The 21734-nt window shown below is 42.6% G+C and overlaps 1 protein-coding gene across 1 annotated transcript; it reads right to left on the reverse strand.

The window, feature by feature from the left end:
• Nucleotides 1-4295: 4295 nt before the first annotated feature.
• klf13 (Kruppel like factor 13) lies at nt 4296-16213 on the reverse strand (the record flags this gene model as incomplete). Its single annotated transcript, XM_079223905.1, has 2 exons — nt 15505-16213; nt 4296-4624 (listed from the first exon to the last, which is right to left on the reverse strand). The coding sequence occupies exons 1-2, from the start codon at nt 15980-15982 to the stop codon at nt 4296-4298; spliced, it is 807 nt and encodes a 268-aa protein (XP_079080031.1). The 5' UTR covers nt 15983-16213.
• Between the last annotated feature and the right edge of the window lie 5521 nt (nt 16214-21734).

The raw sequence follows: 21734 nt of genomic DNA on the forward strand, positions 1-21734 counted from the left end.
GTTTTTCTTTGACAGATGTCGAAAGCTGTAATGTTACTGGGATTACAATCATAACGTTGGATTAAAAAATGCTGAAGTGGAGTTTCAAAGTAATTTACAGTTTACATCATCCCTCATGTAGAAAATGTTTAAACTAAGATAAATATATGGAGCTCAGTAAAGGGGTGTATTAAATATCTGTGTAACATAAAATAATAAAAATAAGGTTTTATTATTGTTTCCTGGAAATATTACATTTTGAATCTACAAGGATGTGCAAGACCCTGAAAACATAGGATGATTATAAAGAAAATTGCCCAGTGTTTTTTTTGTTTTGTTTTGTTTTACAGGAAAACAAGTTTCTGTCTTCTTTTCTGTCTTACTTTCTTCATTCAAGTAGGGACACAAAAACCACAAACTATTTGTGCTACTCGTCAAGCAAACAAAAGCTACATGATGGATGTTTTGAAAAGATATGAAGCTACAACAAAAGTCAAATATTTCAAGAGGTATGATTTTTGAAAAATATACAGGCATTTTATATAAGACAAATAAAACAATAATACAAAATCATGACTACATTTCAAAATGACTTTCAAAAGAATCTAAATAATAAAGAAAATTAGTCGCTCTATCTGAAATTGTCGAACATAGAGGTCAGGACGTTCATCACCACAAACAATCCTTTCGTTTTCTGACTTGGAGGAATTTTTGGATAACAGGCTAAATGCAATAACCTGCATCCTGACATCAACAGAGAATTAAGTGTTTCTGATAGAAGGGGTGAACCCCATTTACAGGGATAAATGCATTATCTTTAACAAAATACGGTGCCTTTAAACAGCCCGACAAAAAAAAAAAGTCTGTGATATATATATATATATATATATATATATATATATATATATATATATATATATATATATATATATATATATATATTTACGAAAGAGATGCTGAAATGACCTGAAGACAATGGAAAATTGAGAAAAAAAAATCGAACAGACTATACACCTTTCTCCAGAGAGGTTAATCACTATTTGACAACAAAAGCAAGTACAGTAAAAATGGACATGTACAAAACTGTGTTCAATGGCCTTTTGTGTTGAATTATTCAAGTAGATTTGGTACAGTGAGAGTAACGGTTATGAGACACTCATGCCTGTGGAGGCCTATATGTCACTGGTGCAGTCTGGATGGATGGATAGACTGGGATGTTTACACTGTCACAGTCGGTTTATTTTCAGATGGTAGGAGCTTCCTGCCTACTGTAAGTCCACTGACCCTAAAGGGTCAAAGGTGTTTAAAGGGGCGTTTCACTGAAAAGAGTGCCAGAGTGCCCAGTGCTTTACTAAGGCACATAGCAGGACTATAGGATGTTATGAAGACATTGTAGGCAGGAGCTGGGCCCCGCGAGGAGGCATTCCTGTGTTTCCAGTGTGGTCGGACACTGACCAGCAGTGAGTACCAAGCACCCAGAAACACTGGGGGGATGTTACAACAAAATCCACAAACTGTCCCATATCTGCTTTGCGGATGTCAACCCTGAGGTAAATGTACAGATTATGGATTACGAAAGTGATTCATGAAACCTGCTTGAGGGTGAGCTACTCAGAATTTTTTTGCAAGAGAAAGTTACACCACAAACCAAGTCAAAAATTGACTATAAAAAAAGAAAAGAAGAAAAGGGTCATTGATAGATACCACAAAAAGCTGCTCAACAGCCATTTGAAGAGTTTGTTTGTGAGTTTTTCCAGAAATGGTAAATGTAAAAGCCTTTCAGTGCTTCTTTCACCAAGAGCTGCTGATCAGTGGCATTCAAAGTGTCATTTTTCAGCCCGGAAACTATTTAAACATTACATAGGGTTGTTTTTTAATCTTTTTTAAATGTGGTGTTTTGAGGAAACTACTGCATTTGATCCAAATAAGAGATGTTTTCATTCTGGAGGATGTGACAGAGCTGATTCTTCACAACTTTAAAGAGAGATGGCTGCTGTGGAGAACGAGGGACAAGGCCGGCCATTCATGATTTACACCTGCCAGATCGCCTCAAAAACCCTCCACGCTTCCAAGGCGCAGTTGTTAACATGCATATAGTGTGAAGCACTGGACTGCAGGGCAAGACTCGCTGGTAGAATAAAGCTAGCACATGCATTTAATGATGACAACAGTCTGGAGGGGTCTGACAGAACCAAAGACATGGATGTAACCATTTCCGGCCATAGTGCTGAAGCATTAAAAGAAAATGTAAGCATAACACAGACTGGCTGGGCTGCAGCAGTTTTGATAGTGGTTCCCGCTTCCATGGAAGGTTTACTGTGCCTTTTGCCTGACTTATTGAGGCATGTCTGTCTAGAAACACAAGTCAGCTTTCTCACGGGACATCTGAGCTGAGACGAGAGGCTGGTGCACTGCACTTTGCTGATATGCTCGTTTTGGTTCAAATGTTTTTACAACAGTTTAAAAGCCCCCTTGTTGCGAGCGAGAAGTTTGAAAGCAGCTGTTTTAGAGTTCTGGTTTTTCACTATGAATTTAGAGCGACATTTTCCTTGGCATTGTGAAATTTGACTCTCCAGCAGTAGTAGAGGATTTCTCCCTGTGCTTAGAATGGCGTTTGGTACGTTCCACCCACACTGCAAGCGTTGTCTAGGTAGTACTGTTGTTCATACACTTCTCTTCCTACTCTTATCCTACAGGTTGGACAGACAATGTTCTGCTCACGGTTTCGACAGTTGGAGGGAGTAAGAAGGAGGAGATGGGGGTGTCTGCAACTGGGTGTCTTCTCCTCTGTGCTGCTCAGCTCATGATAAACTTCTCCTCCTTTTTTCAGGACCTGCCCTCTCTTGCCTGTCTGTTGCAGATAGCTGCTTTGTGCGTTCTGTGCTCCACCATGTCACAGCTCACCCCAGCTCTGCCCAACACTCTGGCCTACATTTGAATCCCCTTATGCAATTTGGCAGAGTTGGAGCTTCACCCCTCTCTGACAGGACAGGTAGAGCCAGATGGGCAAGGGAGCACGCCCCAGGAATGGCATGTTAGCACTCCTGCTGTGGGCTGTGATTAGATTCTTGTGGGATGCAGCTGTTTCCTCAAGGGAGGCCACAAAAGGCAGAGCCACGAGGAGGGAAGTGAGCAGGCTGTCTGGTTCCACCTGTGATACTGCCAACCACCAGCCACGGGCCTCAATGAAGGGCAGCTTACAAGACTGAATAGAAAGCTTTCATTCACTCTTGTCTTTGGTACTTTTTCCTATGTGCTTCAGAGAGGGATGAACATTGTTTCAACTAAAGTCCCCTTTGTGTCCATTTTGTGTGAAATACTGGCTGATGATATAGCACTTAAAAAAAACATGAACAGCTGCTTTTAAACTTAACTGTCTCTATTTAAAGGCTATAAAGTTTCTTAAACTGAGTAAAACTGTTAACCCAATATAACCCTGATCCTCCCACTAGGCAGATTTACACAGTATATACTGCACACCGCTGTTTAATTAAATACATATTTAACCCAGTGTTATGGCAACTGAATGTTCACGTTGCAATAGAGCAACAGATGTATTTTGTTTACTGAGGTGAAGGTTTGGGGATCGTCTTGTTAACACACAGCAATTGCATTACATATGAACCCTCCAGAGCATGAGGACATGAGTTCTGTGTACGATTGACCGTATGACCGCAGGGCTAGTTTTCTCGGAAAAAAACAAACAAAGAGTGCAAAATTGTGTTGAGTGTAAGGCTGCTATATATGTACTGTATGTTTCTCTTCACCGTGTTCATTCTTTCAAGCTAACAAGGCCATCCCTGAGCAGGGCGTAAAATTCAACCCCTGTTGAATCTTAGAGTAAAGTGATGAGTATATTGTGCAGTCAATGTGAGTACTGTGAAGTACTGTGGTATTACAGAAATAGCAACTGTTTTCAATCCTGAGGTGTGTGTGTGTGTACCCCTACTCCTCACCTGTTCAAAAAAATCAAAGAAAACCCCATTTTGATATGACTTGTCAGGGTGTCTGTTTTTTCTTCTTCTAAACCTTGTTTAGCTGACTGAGAACATACATTGGACAACTAGCCATGATCAGAAGCTAAAAAAATACAGACATATGGTACAGAATGTAAATATTGCCATCTGGGAAAGGCATTACCTTCTTTTAGGATCACACAAGTAATTGCACTACAATAAGCAGTTATGTACAGTATGGTACACCACAGCAAGCGCAGGAATAGGAAAGGGGGGTTGCTGACAACTGTGCAACACAAGTGTTAGGACAAAAACACAGGCCTCGCAGGTCAGAGGCAGAAAGTGCGACTGGGTTTCAGTTTAAGGCGAGTTGGCTGGGCTGAGGGCGGGGCTGATGGCGGGGCTGAGGGTGGGGCTGGAGGCATCCGAGCGACTGTAGTCGCTGAGGGAGCTGGGACGTGTGGTGTTGCCGCTGCAGCCGCCATGGGGCCTCTTCAGCATCCCAGGCTGGAAATCTGAGTGGCGGCGTGCATGCTTCATGAGGTGGTCACTGCGCATGAAGCGCTTGTCACAAAGTGGGCACCCAAACTTCTTCTCCCCCGTGTGGGTGCGGTAGTGGCGGGCCAGCTCATCTGAGCGGGCAAACTTCTTACTGCAGTCGGGCCAAGTACATGGGAAAGGTCGTTCTCCTGTAATACACAGATGGAAGGAGAGACATTAGTGTTGATTCGCACAATAACCCTTTATTTTAGTTAATTTAGTCTCATCATTTAGCCTGCTTATTGCTGACCATTTTCCACATGTTTTGAATATTTTAGCACCTACACAGTTGACCTTTTTCAAATACACCCAACTTCTGTTACATTCCATGCAGTCAGCATTTTACACTATTGAAATGATGTGCACTTTAATGAGTTATTTATCTCAAACTAACTACAAGTCTCTACAAGTTGACCTTAATACAATACTGAGATGAATGTCAGATGGAAAGTTGGAATAAAATTGCAAAAAAGAACAACAAATAAAATCTAAAAATCAACTATTCTTGGGGGAATGGTGGAAAATAATGTAAAGTATGTGTGATTTTTAGTTGATGGGCCAAAATAAGCAAAATAAATCCTGGAACACTTTAGGTTGTAGGACTGGTTACAATGTATATAAGTAACGTGTATACAATAAACCATAAACAAAGTGTTGATAGTGTCAGTGAGTGTAACATGAAACAAATGAAACTCCCAGTGATGCACCTGGTGCTCACCATGATCCAAATGGCTCACCACAGTGAGAGTAGTGACTCATTATGAATTGTTATGATGTGAACAAGTCAAGAAGATTGTTGTGTACAGATAACATACATTTTCCAAGCCCGCTGAACAAGACTGTGTTGTTTTCTGTGAATAGTAGACAGTGCCTTTAAGTGATAATTATAAGAAGGTCATTGCTGGGTCAGATAGGTCAGTAAAGCGAGGGATATCAAAAACACCCAAGAGATCTTCAAAATATAAAAAAAATGAGATTTAAAAAAAGGCTGTAGTGAGACGTGGGACTAGAGAAGTACAAATTGGAGCTGTGCAGGAGGAGCTGACGCAGTTTAATTATCTAAGCCCCAGATGCTAATCGCACTCACAATGGTTACCCAGCCCATTTTCTAACATGCAACTATCTGTGACTCGGCACATGGGAAATTACACCCTTCCCCCCTCAATCAGGCAATAAAAGTGGTCTTTGACACAAATCTACTTAAAGCCAGATGGTACTATATATCTTGTGGTTTCCTTCCATTCTGATGTGGAAACATGGCGCCTGAATGCAGCGCTCTGCATCCACTGGCCAACATGACAAATAGTGTATTCCATTTAGTTCCATTTCAGTGAGTTTCTGCCTGACAATAGCAACATCCAGCATTCTAATTTTACCGGTGTGACCTTGCAGTACTGTAGCGAAGGGCGGCACTCTTTTAATGTTTTAATGTTATGGCACTTTCCTGTGTCAATCGTCATGTGCATGCCCATGCTGGGGGATTTGAGGTATGAAAAGGAATAGACGGTGGGATGCATGCATGTTTTTAGGAGGCATGACAAGTACATAACAGCAGGCCTGCCAAACACTTCTTTTGTTCTGTGGTTTCCCTCAGGGCTACAATGGAAACAGTGCTGTTCAGCATCAAACAGTCATATGCTACCTGATGCCGGTGAGTCTCAAAAACAAGAACTCGGTGCACTACAAGTCTCGGTCCCTCCCCCCTCATACTGCATGGTTACAAAACATGCAGACAGACAGAGCAAGTCCAGACAGCCCCGTCTGTGTTCCTGCCTCTGACGCCTCACCTCAGCTCCAGACAAACTCAGTCAGCCCTGCCCACTACAGAACCTGCCGGCTCAGTGTATGTAAAGTCTGTGACTGACATAAAGACATTTGCATATACACACACTGCAGACAGCTTTGTCTCCTTTCCCCAAAAAACATCCAAACTGTTCTAGCTCTGCTGCAAGAATTAACACAAAGAACCAATCCATCTGCCCTGCATTAGTTACAATTGATGAAAACAAGGAGGCGGTGGATGTTTGACCCTATTTACACATCCTGGACTAAACCCGAAAGAAAAGGAGGCAATTTAACTTCTATGACACTAATCTCATTGAATAGAGTCATGATAGTCTGATTTCATACCTTATTAGCAAGAGAAGCAGCCTGTGCTGCCACCTGGCACTGCAAAATGAGTTATTGGCTAAAAAGTGGAGCTAAGCTCTGCGGGCTGCTTAAGGCTCAATAACCAGCGTAACGGATCCAACTACATTAATATTTAACCAGACACCAGAGAGCTAGGCTGAGATACCCAGTCTAACTTCCCTGATACAGTAATGCAGTCATAGTGAACGCATCAGGTATCGAACAGCAACTCACACAGACGCATCAAATTAGTTCGAGCTCAGTGACTTCTTAGAAAATGCAGAATTAACAGATACACTGCCCATTTGCAGCCTCCCACTAAATTGCTTTTGGCATTTAGGTCAACGATATGAATATGCATAAAAAATCCTGCTGCTTTAATGTCAGCCATGAAAGGGTCACTAACATAAAGAAAAACATGCAATGCCCCAATTAATTGTGCTTCTTTCATAATGTGAGGATTAGGATTTCCATGAGGACGGTAAAAACCAATTATCCAGTAACAATGAGGTTTAGGGAAAAAAGGCTTTGAACCGGAGTGGAAATGATGATAGGGGTTATTACCCTCAGTGGTAGAAGGATGTCTCACTCAAAGATATTCTAATGCACTGCTGATATTACTCAGCATCTCTGTGGAAAGAAGAATGCTGTAAACTGCTCCCCTTACTCTGCTATTATTCCAATCATGAATTGTCACAGCAGGGCACAGTGGCGATCGTGACGCCAGCTCCCACCGATTGGTTATCCCATCTCTGGCAGCGTCCACATCCAGGGTGCGGTTTGTGTTTCTCAAAATGTGTCAGTTGCACAGGGCGAGGGGCGAGGGGTGGGGGGGTAATGAAGGAAGCTCTTCCCTAACGAACACAGTGACCCAGTTACCCGTAAAGTGAGTTACATCATGCACCCAAACTGTATCTCTACGAAGCGCTAGTGTCCCCCCTCCAAGGCAATGTGATTATGTCACAGGTACTCTTGTTATATAACTGTTCTCTCCGAGGCCACTGGGTCAGTAAATAAACAGCTCATCTCTGCTACCCTCATTCATATCTAAAAATCTTTGGCTCCTCAGTTTCTGCAGAAATGGTTAAGAAAAAATGTAATCTGAGTTTGTCTCCCTGTTGTAAGGGATGCTGTGTGCAAAGGGGAGATCAAATCTCTTTTCGACGTGCACAGTGGTGCAGTAACTCAACTCGGTCACCTGCTCCAACAACAGCTACCAGCATTTCAAACAAGAGCAGATAACATTCCTGGTGTGTCCTCAGGCATGGGCCAAATTCACACAGTGTACAGCTGAAACTTTCATGTGAGCCTGCCATAAGAGAGTTAGAGTAAATAGCTCTGCAGGGTGAGGAGGGGAACAAATACAGTTCCTGTGGATACATAAGAGATCACCTTGAAGTTGACTTTGCTCTGCCTGCACAGTGAGAACCAGAGCAGGAAATATCTCTTACAGAGCTCAGAACAAAAACAAGGGCCACACCGAAGCTGCATGAACTTTTGCAAGCAAACAGCTCGAGCAGGGAAAGTAAAACTGGAGTCACACTGTAGATCACCGCTCATTAGAGTTGGAGCTACCTCACTTCAGCGCTAGCTTAGTGGCACAGTCAGCTTGGCAGCATGAAATGAGAGGGACACCACTAACTCAATAGGTAGGGCTCAGCACAGTCCTGTAATTTGGTTGAATGTTTACAACAGACTATGACCTGTAACCAACCAGGAGCCAGCAGACAACGATCCGTGGGATTTGGGGTAATACTAAAATGACTGCATCCCTCATCAGCATAAACCATTGAAGCAGACAGGGTTAGCCAAACCAATCCCAGCCTCTCCCTCTACACTCACTGTCACACGCCCAAATGATCTGAACACTAACATGTGTGTGCAGAACAATGCATATACATTATGGTGTTTGCAGCTCCTCTTTTCATTGCTCATGCTGCAGTACATGCAGGCTTTGCTTTTGCAAAAATAACAACACAGTTCTGTGGTCTGTGGAGATGAAAAAAAGTACTGTTTCACACTACATGATGTGAAACATATCTGTTTACATGGCTGCTTGTCTAAGAAAAATGTACTCAGTATGAAAGGAGTCAAATTGCTAAGAGAATCATCCAATCAAAACATGTTTTCAGAAGCTCCATTCAGACTTTGTTGCAAACAAGAATAGTTACTGCAGGAGGATTAGAGGAGACTCGGGTGGGTCAGGTGCTCGTGATGAGGACCGTCTCAAGTTTGGAAAAAAGCTCAGAAAACATGGAGGATTTGATCTATTCTCATCTTTTGTCTTTATTGAGAGGGACCTTGCTTGCTGTTGAATAGCATGCCGCCCCTTGCGGGCCTATGGCTGGTTGTGAACAATAGCAGCAACCTAGCTCCCGGCAGGAAAGGCGCTCCTGTAATGCATTTCAATCAGACAGGCTGTGCGTACTAACCGTAACTCACTCCTCTTGGTCTACGCTGCACAGGGTTATTGACATTCACCCAGAGACACACAGCTGGGTGTGAGCGTCTGATTCCTGCACACACTTAACATACATCACTTCATCCCCTTAACTCTTTCGGGGAAAGGTAAGGGTAGCCCACTTATATTGACCAGCTCACCACATTGGCCTCAATTAGTTAGAGTGGGCACTCTCTTTCAGCCTTGAGTGTGCATGCTAAAACAACCTGCAGCCTTGATGTGTTACAGGTAGTCTTAAACCCTGGTTAACCAAGGACATGCAAACAGTTGCAGCCATTAATGGGTGTTTACAGTTGGTCTGCAGAAGCAGGTGGGAGTAGGGATGCCCCATCATCCGTGACTCTCATTCGCGCAGTACAACGCCAGCTCATTCCACTGATGGAGTCTGACACTATAACTCAAAAGGGATAGACATCCTTACCAACCAGCATCACACAAAGAGCCATAGCCCTGCAGTGTCGTGAGAGGCCTCACGACACTGCAATAAGAGGAGATACAGGCTGGAGATAGTGCCAGCTATCCAATGTTATACCTGACACTCTGGTGGCAAGTGGGAGAGCGATATTTCCATGTCTTACAGAGAAAATGTTTATGCCCTTCTTCCCCCCCAAGACTCAAAAAAATACTCCTCATCTCGTGCACAGGGCTACACCCTCGTGTCCTGGTCCGCCACAGTCTGATTAATCACGCAGAGAAAGGGGACACACCTTACATACCCTGTAGGGAACATAACATACCAACTATAGACAAAACACTCCCCCTGACATTAGCTCCACAGACAATCCTCCCTTATTCCAGATGAGCTGAACTCAACACAGTGGATACAGTCAGAGTCTCGCTCTCAGATAGGACCCTGTGAGTGCCGGGCTGACAGGGGTGTTCTCTGCTGCAGAGGTCACAGCCCTTCGAACGTTAATCAGATTAGCTGCAGATGCAGCTGAATAAATGACCTACATCAATGGAGGGCATTGACAGTGGATATCCCGGTATCTTACCCCACCCCCACCCTGCCGCACTGTATATTATCCGTCTCTGTACTGCAGATCCCTCCCTTGCATGCAAGATGCGGTTGGTGGTTTGTGAGCAGGAGAGTTGAAAAAATGCTCCACAGGTCTGTATCCCTCTCTTCCTGCCGCGGGTAATCAACACCACGCCACAAGCCGTGGCTGGGGCTCAGCCTCACAACACAAAACGCTTCAGCACCTATTTTGCTTTGCAGGCTGGAGAAGATGGGAGGGGCTGGTGGGGGAATAGACAGAGCAGCTTTTATAGAACGACTCCAGAGCCGACTAAAGAATACATGAGCCCTGTGGGCCACTGAAAGCAACAAAGCCAGGGAACTGTCGGCAAAGGCCTGTTAGTATTAGGAGTATCCATCATGCATGCTTCACTGCTTAATCAGTTCTATTAGATGTACATTCCAACATTAGTGAGGGACTATCCTACTGTGAGCTTTATGTGTTCATATAGGACAGCATGTGCCTCAGAGATGTCTTTCGTGGAGCAGGAACGCTGCACCAAAGGATTAGAGCAGGCAAGATGGTGGCTTCAGTTTGGTTTATTTACATCCCAAGGATAAAGTAGATTTAACTAATACCTTGTTTCCATTTGTCACATACTGTACTACAACACGTTGCCTCCACGGGCAAACATGTTATCTTTCAGTAGAAGATAACTCATCACTAAATTCATAACAAGACTACGAGTCTAAAGTAGCAGCTCTGTGGGGATATATTTAGGCTCAAATGTGCATTGAGCTCAATGCTAATGTCAGCCCGCTAACATGCTCACAATGACAATGTTAACATTCTGGTGTTTAGCAGGTAAAGCTTACCACACTTACCATCTTAGTAGAAGCATTAGCATGCTATTGTTTGCTAATTACCACGAAACAAAAAGTATGATTGAGGTTGATGGCAATGTTCACAGGTATTTGGTCATAACCCAAAGTACTGGACAAATTAGAACGACCGTAACCAAAAATGTCAACCTCATAGTGGCATAATATGAAAAGTCAGGGGATCACCAAAGTCATTAGGATTCATCATTCAGGAACCATATATGCCCGTACCAAATTTTGGAGACAATGCACTTATTAGGTGTTGAGACTAGACCAGTGAAAACTGAGGAAAAGTCAGGGAATCACCAAAGTCAGTGAGGTCCATCATCTATGGACCATTAATGTCTGTACAAAAAAATCATGACAATCCATAAAATATTTCAGTCCAGACCACAGTGGTGGATGGACTAATTAAGTCACCAGAATGGGGACAAATGGAAACTGTGAGCATATCCTGACAGAGCGGTCATCGTTGTATTACACATCAGGAGAAATATGGCTCAACTGGGTGGGATGGTGGAAATCCTGCCGTGTGGCAGGTAGACAGACTGACCTCTTGTGCCCCAGTAGAGTTTGCACCCATTGCTGTGCCGAGGTCAGGCTCAAGCAAGAGCAGGAAAACCCCATCTCCACCCTGCTACCTCATCAGAGCCACCAGCCACACAGGAACACTGTGCACTCTGTGTAGCAGTGCAGCCAAATATAAAAACCCTGGCAGAGATGCAGCATATATAATCAGAGACTCCTGCTTCTTTTTCCATGTGGAATTTGGGAGAATTTCCCGTTTGAAAAAGTGTCATTAACCACAGTTATTTGGGTGAAAATAGAAAGCATGCATTAATAACTGGGTCTACATGGCAGTGGAACTGTGCTGCCAGGTGGTGCCACTTTTTAGAACAGACAGAAGAGGGATTTACAGCCATCCGTATTAGAGGTACCCCCAGCGGAACACAAAAGAGATCCAGACAAAACGTCAAACCAACTGAAAAATATGTAATTATAGGCTTTTTGTCTTTGTGAAATATTGACCCTTTTCGTCCCGGTGATTCAAATAGTTTTCGAATAGGACCTGGACACTGACAAGATGGCCTTTTGTGAGGCCCAGCTGTGGGGGCCACAGAGGGCCCAGGCTGTTCAGCCTGAAGAAGACTTGTAATGAGCTCGTCAGGGGCCATCTACCCTTTTGAGATGGTCATCTGCATGACACGACCAGAGCAGAGTAATGAGGCTTCACAGAGAACACCATGTACTTTGTGACCACAGGACACCTCTTGGGAAAGTGGGTCTTCGTCGTTAGTCGGTTATGCTTCTTAAGACAAAGAGTCAACAAAGAATGAATGAAAAGAATCCAGCTGGCGCTGAGAAAAGTCTTCAGAAAGAATAAGGGTCATTTTCATGTATATGACCTTCATTTGTTCAATTTAAAACCAAGTTGATCTGCATTACATGACGGCATTTTCCACACTGGAAGATAAGTGCATGTGTCGGAGAAAAGCCCCGCACCCACCCACCCACACCAGGAGACCAGACAAAAGCTGTCTGGTAACCTTAGTGCCCTGAACTGTGGAGATTCCTCACCATCAAACTCAATGCAGTATAATGAGTGATTTAAATTCAACGTGTTCCCACATGTCTGCTGCATCCCGACGTCCCTCTTACACTGTGAAGACACTTTTATGAACACACTTCAGGAGACTCTAAACCGGGAACTGTTTAATACCTTGAAAATAGATATTTCCCAGTCAGGATAATTCACAGGCCTTATTCATTTTTTTTATCTCATGAAAATTGTTCACAACAAGGTCTTTGAGCTATACTGTGTATTAATTCCTAAAACAAACATTGCTGTTGAGTTTGTTTTTGAAATGATGCTTTGAGCACTTTTATTGCAGAATGTGACAGAATAAAACTCAAACTAAGCTGAATCTATCTTCATGGCTAAGGCCCTTAACAATGTTTCAGTAGTTGACAAAAGATTATATGCAGTTCACTGACTGATATTACTAATAAGTGAAGTTAATTTTGAGCAGTAACTGAATTGCTTTTCTTATGTACTGCAGACATTGTATAAAAAAAACAATGTAGCTCAGGTTTCAGCTCCTCTTACACTCTGACAAATCACACACACACACACACACACACACACACACACACACACACACACACACACACACACACACACACACACGCACATGCACACACAAAAAGCTTTGAGCATTAAAGAAGTTGGGCGAGGACGCCTTGTCCCTGGCTCTTTGTTGAGAGTCAATAACAGTGTTTCCCTCCCTCAATTAGATAGCGGTGTTTGGCCGGGGCTGACTGGGCTGGAATCCATTCTCTCCTGACTCTGCTAGTAGGGGCTGTAGGGAAGCTCACTGAGGCTCTGTGGAAGCACTGCAAGGTTGGCTGAGGCAGCCCGGGTGAACTCAGATGACCACATTCGGGGACTATCCAATCATATATTCAGAAAGAGACATTATTATCAGAATTTATGGGACACAAACCAATCGCGAAGCCAGACGCCGAAGCACATCCAAACAGAGAGGCAGGCGAAAGGAAAGTCTTAATGGGCAAAGAGACAAGGGCTGGGCTTATACAGAGAGAAAATCTGCTCTAAAAACACATGGTCGGGACTGAAGGGGAGCACAGTGATCACCGGAGGCTGGCTCTCCGAGAGCGCCACTGCAAGTTTTGGACGAGGAAGCTGAACTAAGATGACTCACGTTCTCTCACTATCCAATCAAATAAGCAGACATCTTATCTGAATCACAAAGCCACAGGAGTGAATCCCAAAAGAAAGGAAAGGCTTAAAGGGGAAAGATACATGGGCAGGGATGATAGACAATAATAAAACTGCACTAAAACACTCAGTGTATGAGACACAGGCATTTTATGCCCTCCATTTAGGTAATACTATTGGAGTATTATGGACCTCTACTTTATCTATATACATAAATCAAATCGGTGTCTCATTCCTGCTGTTGACTAACACTGATTATACACCACTGCACCTCTGCAAGCTGCAACAGACAAATAAAATGTTGTGATACTATTCTTAATAATAATTAATCAAATTGGACTAATCTATGAGAACAAAATCACCATATAGCAGGCGTGTCTTATTACTGCTTTATTGTGCTTTTTTTTTTTAAATCACATATGGCATCCATATGAAATTCTTCCAAAGGATAATACATCTGGTCGTACACAGACACAAAGCCAGGCAGGGAAGTATATTCTGATACAAAGGCAGGTGAGGAGAGAGGAATAGGCAATGAGACAAGAATTTACCCGTGTAAGGATGGGTCACTGATTTTTAATATTGAGACAAATGAGGGGGTGAATTGTGCAAAAGAAAATGGGCTCAATGTCTAAAAGATCCCCGCATATTTGTTATGATGTGTTTTTCTTGCACACGTTTCTGTGAAATAAAATGTCTATATGACTCAAATATGGGTCAAGCTGGGTCAAGCTGTTCACATGAGGGCGTTTCTTGTGTGAACCAGAGAGATGTGTGTGTGAGAGAGAGAGAGAGAGAGAGAGAGAGAGAGAGAGAGAGAGAGAGAGAGAGAGAGAGAGAGAGAGAGAGAGAGAGAGAGAGAGAGAGGAGAAGAATGGGGGGCAGCGGCGGGAAGATGGAGTGTGAGCTGCAGTCTACAGAGCAGAGAGAGGGAGAGGCTCCTCAGTCGAGGCTCAGCTAGCTGAGTCTGTTGCTGGCCAGATCAGCTGGCAGTCTGTCTAGCGGGGGTGTGGCACATCACAACAAAGGGCTTTGGGCAGACAGGCGACTGCACAGCTCGTATCAACCCCCTCAATTTGAGTCGATCCACATATTCTCCCCCTCTCAGTAGACTATCCTGCGGAATGCAAAGAGCAAATACGGAGGTATGGTCCTTCAGGAAAGACAAACGTAGCCCACTGCTGATGTGGAGCGCCTTTGATAGCCCTTCACTCTGCAGGGCGACGGTACACGCACTGGATCGGTTTTGAAAACTTTTTGCATGCCCATGTTTGTGCATACTTGGCTTATTCTGTGATGTGCGCATTGTTGTTTCTCGCTGTCGTATCGCCAGAGTTGGCTTTAGTGCGTGCGCGCAGAAGAAGACTGGAAACCTGATCCGTGTAATTTTGTTCAGCACTTGCACTGCAGGTTCGGTTTGTACATACTGTTCAACGCAGGAAGGAGGGGGGTTGCAAGAGGAAAGCAGTGACAAAGCTCAGAGACTTGAGTGGGAGTGGCACTATTTGTGACTCCCTCCCTCTCCCGAAATTAAAGGACATTACCCAAAGTTCATGCAACTTAAGGAACAATGCACTTATGAAACTACATGCACCAATTCTGGCTTTTACTCTAGGCTACTGTGTGTGCGCGCCGATTATTTCAATTTAAGGTGGATCCGTGAATGTCTAGCCTACACATATGACTATAAGGGAACACAGCAGTCAGGCACCCTCTGTAGCCTACACATCGGGCTGAATGTAAGAGAACCACACTTCTTATCAGTATTCTCAGTTTTAATGATCCATTCTCACATAGGCAAGGGAACTACAATAAGTCATGTGCACAGCAACAAACAATCGCATCCAATGAAACTGACCTGTATGTGTCCTTAGATGAGCTTTGAGGTGGGATGATTTGCCATAAACTTTTTCACAACCTGAATAGTGGCATTTGTGCTTTTTCTGAGGTGATTCTTGCTCAGTTCGACCTCGCGATCGTTTGCCTCTTTGTTTGAGCGAAGGATCGGAGATGGTGGTAGGTGTGGCAGAGTTTCCATCATCTATGAGGTTCGGCATGCTCTCATCCTTTATTTTTGCCTGCTCGGCAACATTGTTGGGAGTCTGCTGGTTAAAATCCGCCAGAATCCGCGCCACCACAAAAAGAGAGGAGTTATCTTTCACCAAAGGTTCTTTAATTTCCTCTCCGTTCTTAGAGGAGGACGGGGCTTCTGGTTTAATCTCCCTATTCCCTTTAGGAGCGTGAACAATTGCACGACTGGACATTGAAACAAGGCACTCTGCTGCAAAGTGATCCATTTTGTCTTTGAAACAGCCCCCTCTGCTTCTTAATGACATTCAAAAAATAAAAATGATGGCGTGAGAAAAAACTTGTTCCGTGGTTCCCTTTGTGTGGTGGTGGTGAGGAGGTCGTTCTCATCAGAGAGAACTGACTTTATGATCTTACCCGGCTTTCCAATATTGTCAACATCCTGTGAGAGAAACGCCTCGGACAAAAAATGCAGACAAGCTCCCTCAGAGGAAAAAATGTAGGAACCCGAAGTCTTTGTTTAGTGCAACGACGCTGGGGACAGGACCTCTGCAAACTTGGATGCGTTAACTCCCATCGCGGCTTCAAACACTCTCCAGCATAGTGAATGTGTCTCCTGAGCGCCTGTTCCTGCTGGTTGTATCCATGCTGGGGGCGTGTCGACCGGCAGCGCTCGGCAGCATCGTCAGCGCAGCCGCTCATTCATTGGATGTTGCGTGTCCCCAAATGCACCGAGAAACACGAGTTACTTGGAAGTTTCACCACAGGTTGCCTCCATGCATTCAGATGATGTATCTCACAGGCGACACGGTTATGCACTGCAGAGACCTTTAGGAAGAGAGTACATGCAGCACCCCGTTCTACTCTGCATGCATGTGCGCTAATATCTTTTGTAATATTTATTACAAATCTACTGGATACCTTTGGGAAGGAATGCAACTAACATTCTGCCCACTAGTCATATAAATATATGTATTTGAATTATTTGGTTTCAGTTTCTCATATATATATATATAAACTGAAACCAAATAATTCAAATTAATGAAATGATGAATTAATAGTCGAAATAGCAGATTTTTTGTGATCCACTGCTCTTTCAGACCTACTATGGGTAAAAACAAAACAACAAAAACTAGTTTGGCTTTCTTGATGGAAAATCAGCGTTGATGTATTTCCATGCATTTCCTCTTTATACACTGAGTGGGCAACATCTTTGTCATAAACTACTATGTTGAGGTGAATCTCAATAAAAGCCATAATGTCATATTGACTTCACCTGTTTCATATAATTCAATCACAAATAGGGAAATCATAAAGAAAAGCACACAAGTCATTAACTTTCCTGAGGCAATGGGGTTGTCTTTTCTGCAAAACGTGCAGCAGTTCATCATCAGCAAGATGCCCCTTATAGTCTGAATGACATTGTGTCACCTTCTTGGAGCGACCCGTACACTCTGAGGTCATTGGCCAACGAGTCAATGCACAAGCAAAGAGATTTAATGCTTCCAACTGCCACATTATTGGTTTAGCCTGCTGAGAGTTCAAACAAGCCAAAATAATTATTCTTCACAGCCTCTCAAAGCCTCTCAATTCCTTGCTAGCTTGTTAATTAAAGATATGTATATATATATATATATATATATATATATATATATATATATATATATATATATATATATATATATATATATATGTTTTACTGTACTGCAGTCTGTTTTCTTTTAATGCTCAATTATTTTAAATGTTAAAATGCATATGACAGACGATAGAAATAAAAAAGTGATGTCTTATTTGACAACTAAAAAAAAGGCATTCAGGAGTTAACATGCGTTTTGATTATGACCCATTTTCAAGAGTATTATTCTGCTCAATGTAACATCAACAGCTTGTACATTTTATTTAGAAGATGGCAGCTTCCTTTCAGCAAACTAGCGATTCACCTCAAAACCCCCCTCTGAGCAACTCTGTGGTCTCTGCCAATTGAAACACAGCCAGCCAACACAGGCCATGTCTTCTTCAATCTATCCTCCAGCAAGAGACAAGTGACACCATTGTGGGGAGGAAAGAGTCAAAGTTGTGCGTTATGGAGGTTTTGTCATTATTCGACTATCCTTTATTTCATGGTGGTAGTTTTACAGCTGGTCATTGTAGACATATTATCAGACAACTGGAATTGAACCCATGAAAGTGACCTCTTCACTTCAAACTTTTCATTCATTTTAAACTTAAAGATCTATAATCACAGAAGCCAGCCAGGTGTGTAAAATAGCATGCCACAAGATACAAAGTCCTGGCAGAACACAAACCAGCTGATCCTATTGATTTGTAAGCTAAGGGCATACTTGCATGTCCCTGTTAACCCCATGCACCCAACTTAACCCACTATTTCCAGGAAAGAAAACAAGACACGTTTTCAGGATTAGGAATATAACAAAATGTTACATTGTACGTAATGTTTCCTGTGATCAGTGCTACATTTCATCTCCTATTTGTTCAGTTTGAAGCCCAATTAACAAAAATAAGCACATTTATGAAGAATAAACGTGCACTCTGGCAATAAAGGATCAGACCTGCTTTCCTGCCGCAGCTGATGCTCTCCTGTGAGAATGAATGCACACTTTCAGCACTGTGCACAAAAGCCCACACTAGAAAGTTCCCAGTGTTCAGTGTGAGCAAGGCGATGTGGCATTCAGAAGGCCATCTGGTTGTATTATTTTACATATTCTTTCACTACAAAAACGTGGCGTTCTCTTGTTTCATGCGGTGCTTTGGCGATCCTTTCGAACAAGAGCACGACAAGAGGGCATGGTTCCTCTTTCACAGGGTTATTTCCCAGAGTTGTGTAGAAACGGTAAGTGTTTATCAACTCCCACTGGGTGTCAAGCACAAGAAGGCCAAAAGAGACAGTGAGGAAATCAGCTGCATCTGATAAAACTGAACCGCTCCGAAGTTAATAAGCAGCTGTAGAAGTGTTCATTTGAATTAAATCGCACTCAGAGGGAAACTGAAATATCTCTCTCTGTGGCTGCAGCAGCAATGTTATGATTCAAGAGACCTTTTGTATGTTCCCAAATCCCAACACCAACCCCAAGTGCATAGTGTCCAAACAGCACACTGTCTGGCACTGACACGACGTTCTCAGGCAGGAACAGCGCTGTGATTGGCCTCTTCACTTCTGTTTGCAATGGGAGAGATCCTCTTTAAGCACAGGACAGCCTGACCACTATGACAATCTGATGGGGGTATTGTGTCAAGGCCGGGCTCCCAAGGCAGAGAGAGAGAGAGAGAGAGAGAGAGAGAGAGAGAGAGAGAGAGAGAGAGAGAGAGAAAAAAACAAAGACCTATGAAAGCATGAAACACCACATGAGTATTCAAATTGTTGGCAGAGTTTTCTCTCCCCTGTAGCAGGTGGTGATGTTCAGTGGAGGACAGTGACCTTTGGCTTGCGACCCGAGTTTGATCCCCACATTTGGATCAAACATTGAGTCAGACACAGAGTTGTTGTTAACTTTAGCCAGAGCAGTTTATCTGTGCTTTTTCTGTTGGACTATACTTCCTTTCATATTCAAAACTAAATCTTTGTTTGAGTTTCGCAAAGGTAAAGAAAAGAGAGACCCATTTAGTACACGATTCAACAAGACTATAGCCATGCTAGCTGCTACGTGAGGAGTCCACTTAGGCAAATTTGTGCTTTGAGCCAGCAACTCATGAGGCTTTCCTTAAGGACAACTAAATGTTTACATGGTCACAATGACGATGCCAGCTGGCTTCAAGTTTAATGTTTACCATGTTCAACAGCTTAGTTTAACACATGAGCATGCTAACATTGGCTAATTAGCACAAAACACAAGTTGGAAAGGAGTGCCATTAGTTTTTGTATGTCATTACCTATATATTTTGTACAAATTTACCTGATAATGGCTCTAGATTTAAGGTTTCGAGATCACTATTATTGGTGCTAAACATCAAATGCCACTGTACTCATAGTCCCAGCATTTATTGACTTCCTTCTGGGATTCCTTTAATCTAGTGCTGACATTGCAAGGGCACTCCAACTTGTTAAACTCCCCTGAAACGAAAATGAACATATCCTTATCAGAACAGAAGAAGTAATAAACCACTGCAGGGTGTTTTACAGCTGAGCCAGTCTTACTGGAAATGTCATGTGTCTTAACTGTTATTGAATTAGAGAATACTACTTATTGAACTTGTGGCTTCATGTAAATCAGAGAAATATATTCACTGATTACAATAAACTCTCAAGTTATCTGAATGAACTGATACAAAATAAATGGTGCTATAGTGTGCTTACATATGAGTCATATGTTGTCTCTCTTGCTTTGTTGTTGATCTGTATAGCTAATTCATCCTGTGACACATCAACAGTTGGACCCCATGACTAATGATGACAAAGCAGGCTGTAATTTCACCTGTATAGAAAAAAAGAGGATTAGTCAGATAGAAGACGTTGTACAGGTGTGAAAAAGCAAACATGCAAATCAACAGTAAATACTAAACGTAACACCGACTCTCTTTAACAATGTGGCTCACATTCAATAAGCCACAGGTTAAATATTGTTCCTTGTTTCTTTACTTTGACTGAAAAGAACAGCATGTATGAATGCAGTAATGACATAAGGTCAAATGAGTCAGTCAGGCGTAGCTGAGACGGGTAAACAAGTCCAAACTACCTGTTATTGTAACAAAGTGTGACCTAGCTGCTGTCTAGCAGGATATACTTGTTCCAGTGGTATTGGGTCCTTATCATCAAGACTCAGGGCAAGAGTGAAAGCCAAATAATTTCCTGACACATGTACAGATAAGATCACATGTCCCTGCTCCTGCTCCATACTATTCTCAGAAATCCTTCAGCTTTTCTCAGTATGGATTCTGAAAAGGTATTTTGTTGCAGAGTATTTGGCATTTGCCCAAAAAGGACAGTGTGTTCTTTTTTAAGTGAATGATCTCTCACAGAAAAATACACTGTATAATCTGTATACAATGGATATTAACTTTCCTATTGTAGTTTGATACCTACCATCAACGAAGTGCTGGTTGCTGATCAATTTATTATTAAGGTTTTGTTGAGTCCATCAAGGGTATGTTGAGTGAAGAGGGAAAAGTACAAAATGTGTTGCTGGCTGTGAGTTAGATAAGAAGCTGAATACACTTCTGTCTGGTGAATATAAGGCTACAGCAGCAGCCAGTTAGATTAGCTGAACACAAAGGCTGGAAAATTGCACAACAAAACAACAAAATTGCCCCTAAACGATTTACACTTTACATATCTTGTCTGTTTCACCTGTACAAGAAAAGTATGATGTATCATAACAAATATAAATGACAAATGTATTTTACATGATATTTGTTGCCGCGCAATGTGATATCTGGGATGCTCCGTTGGTTGCCTGGTAACCTCAACTTGATTAGAGGACTCAAAGAAAATCATTGCGCACAGCCAAAAAACAGTCATGTAACACGTAAAACATGTTGTGTTTGCACAGTGTAATGTATTCATTAATGAGCGTGGTTTAAGAGGCAGGGCGACACTAATCATTAGCTCCACAGTTTGATCTCCTGCTCCTCCAGTATACATGTTGAGGTGTCCTTGGGAAAGATACCGAACTGCAAATTGCTCCCGAAGGCTGTGCACTCAGTGTGTGAATGTTTAGATTCTGATGAGCAGGTGGCAGCTCGTATGGCAGCCTCTGCCACCAGTGTTTGAATGCCTGTGGGAATGAGTAAATGTTGACATACAGTGTAAAGTACTGAAAGTGGTTGGAAGACAAAACATTTCCTATATAATAGCAAGTCAAAGTAAATTTGCTGTATTCAGATATGTAAATACATGTACAAGCTGTTGATTTGGAGGAATCCTACACACTGATGTTCAAAAGTTTGTAATAAGCAAAAAGCTTGACTGGCTGAGAGGACTACTCTATATTTTTGAATGCTTTAGGTTGCAGAAAGTCCTCTATAGATGCTATATTTTGTAACAACTATAAATAACTATTTTGTTTCCAAAAGCAAAAGGAATATTTAAAAAACGCTGTGCATTGT

Source organism: Taurulus bubalis (genome assembly GCF_910589615.1).
Source record: "Taurulus bubalis genome assembly, chromosome: 9".
Lineage (NCBI taxonomy): Eukaryota > Metazoa > Chordata > Actinopteri > Perciformes > Cottidae > Taurulus > Taurulus bubalis.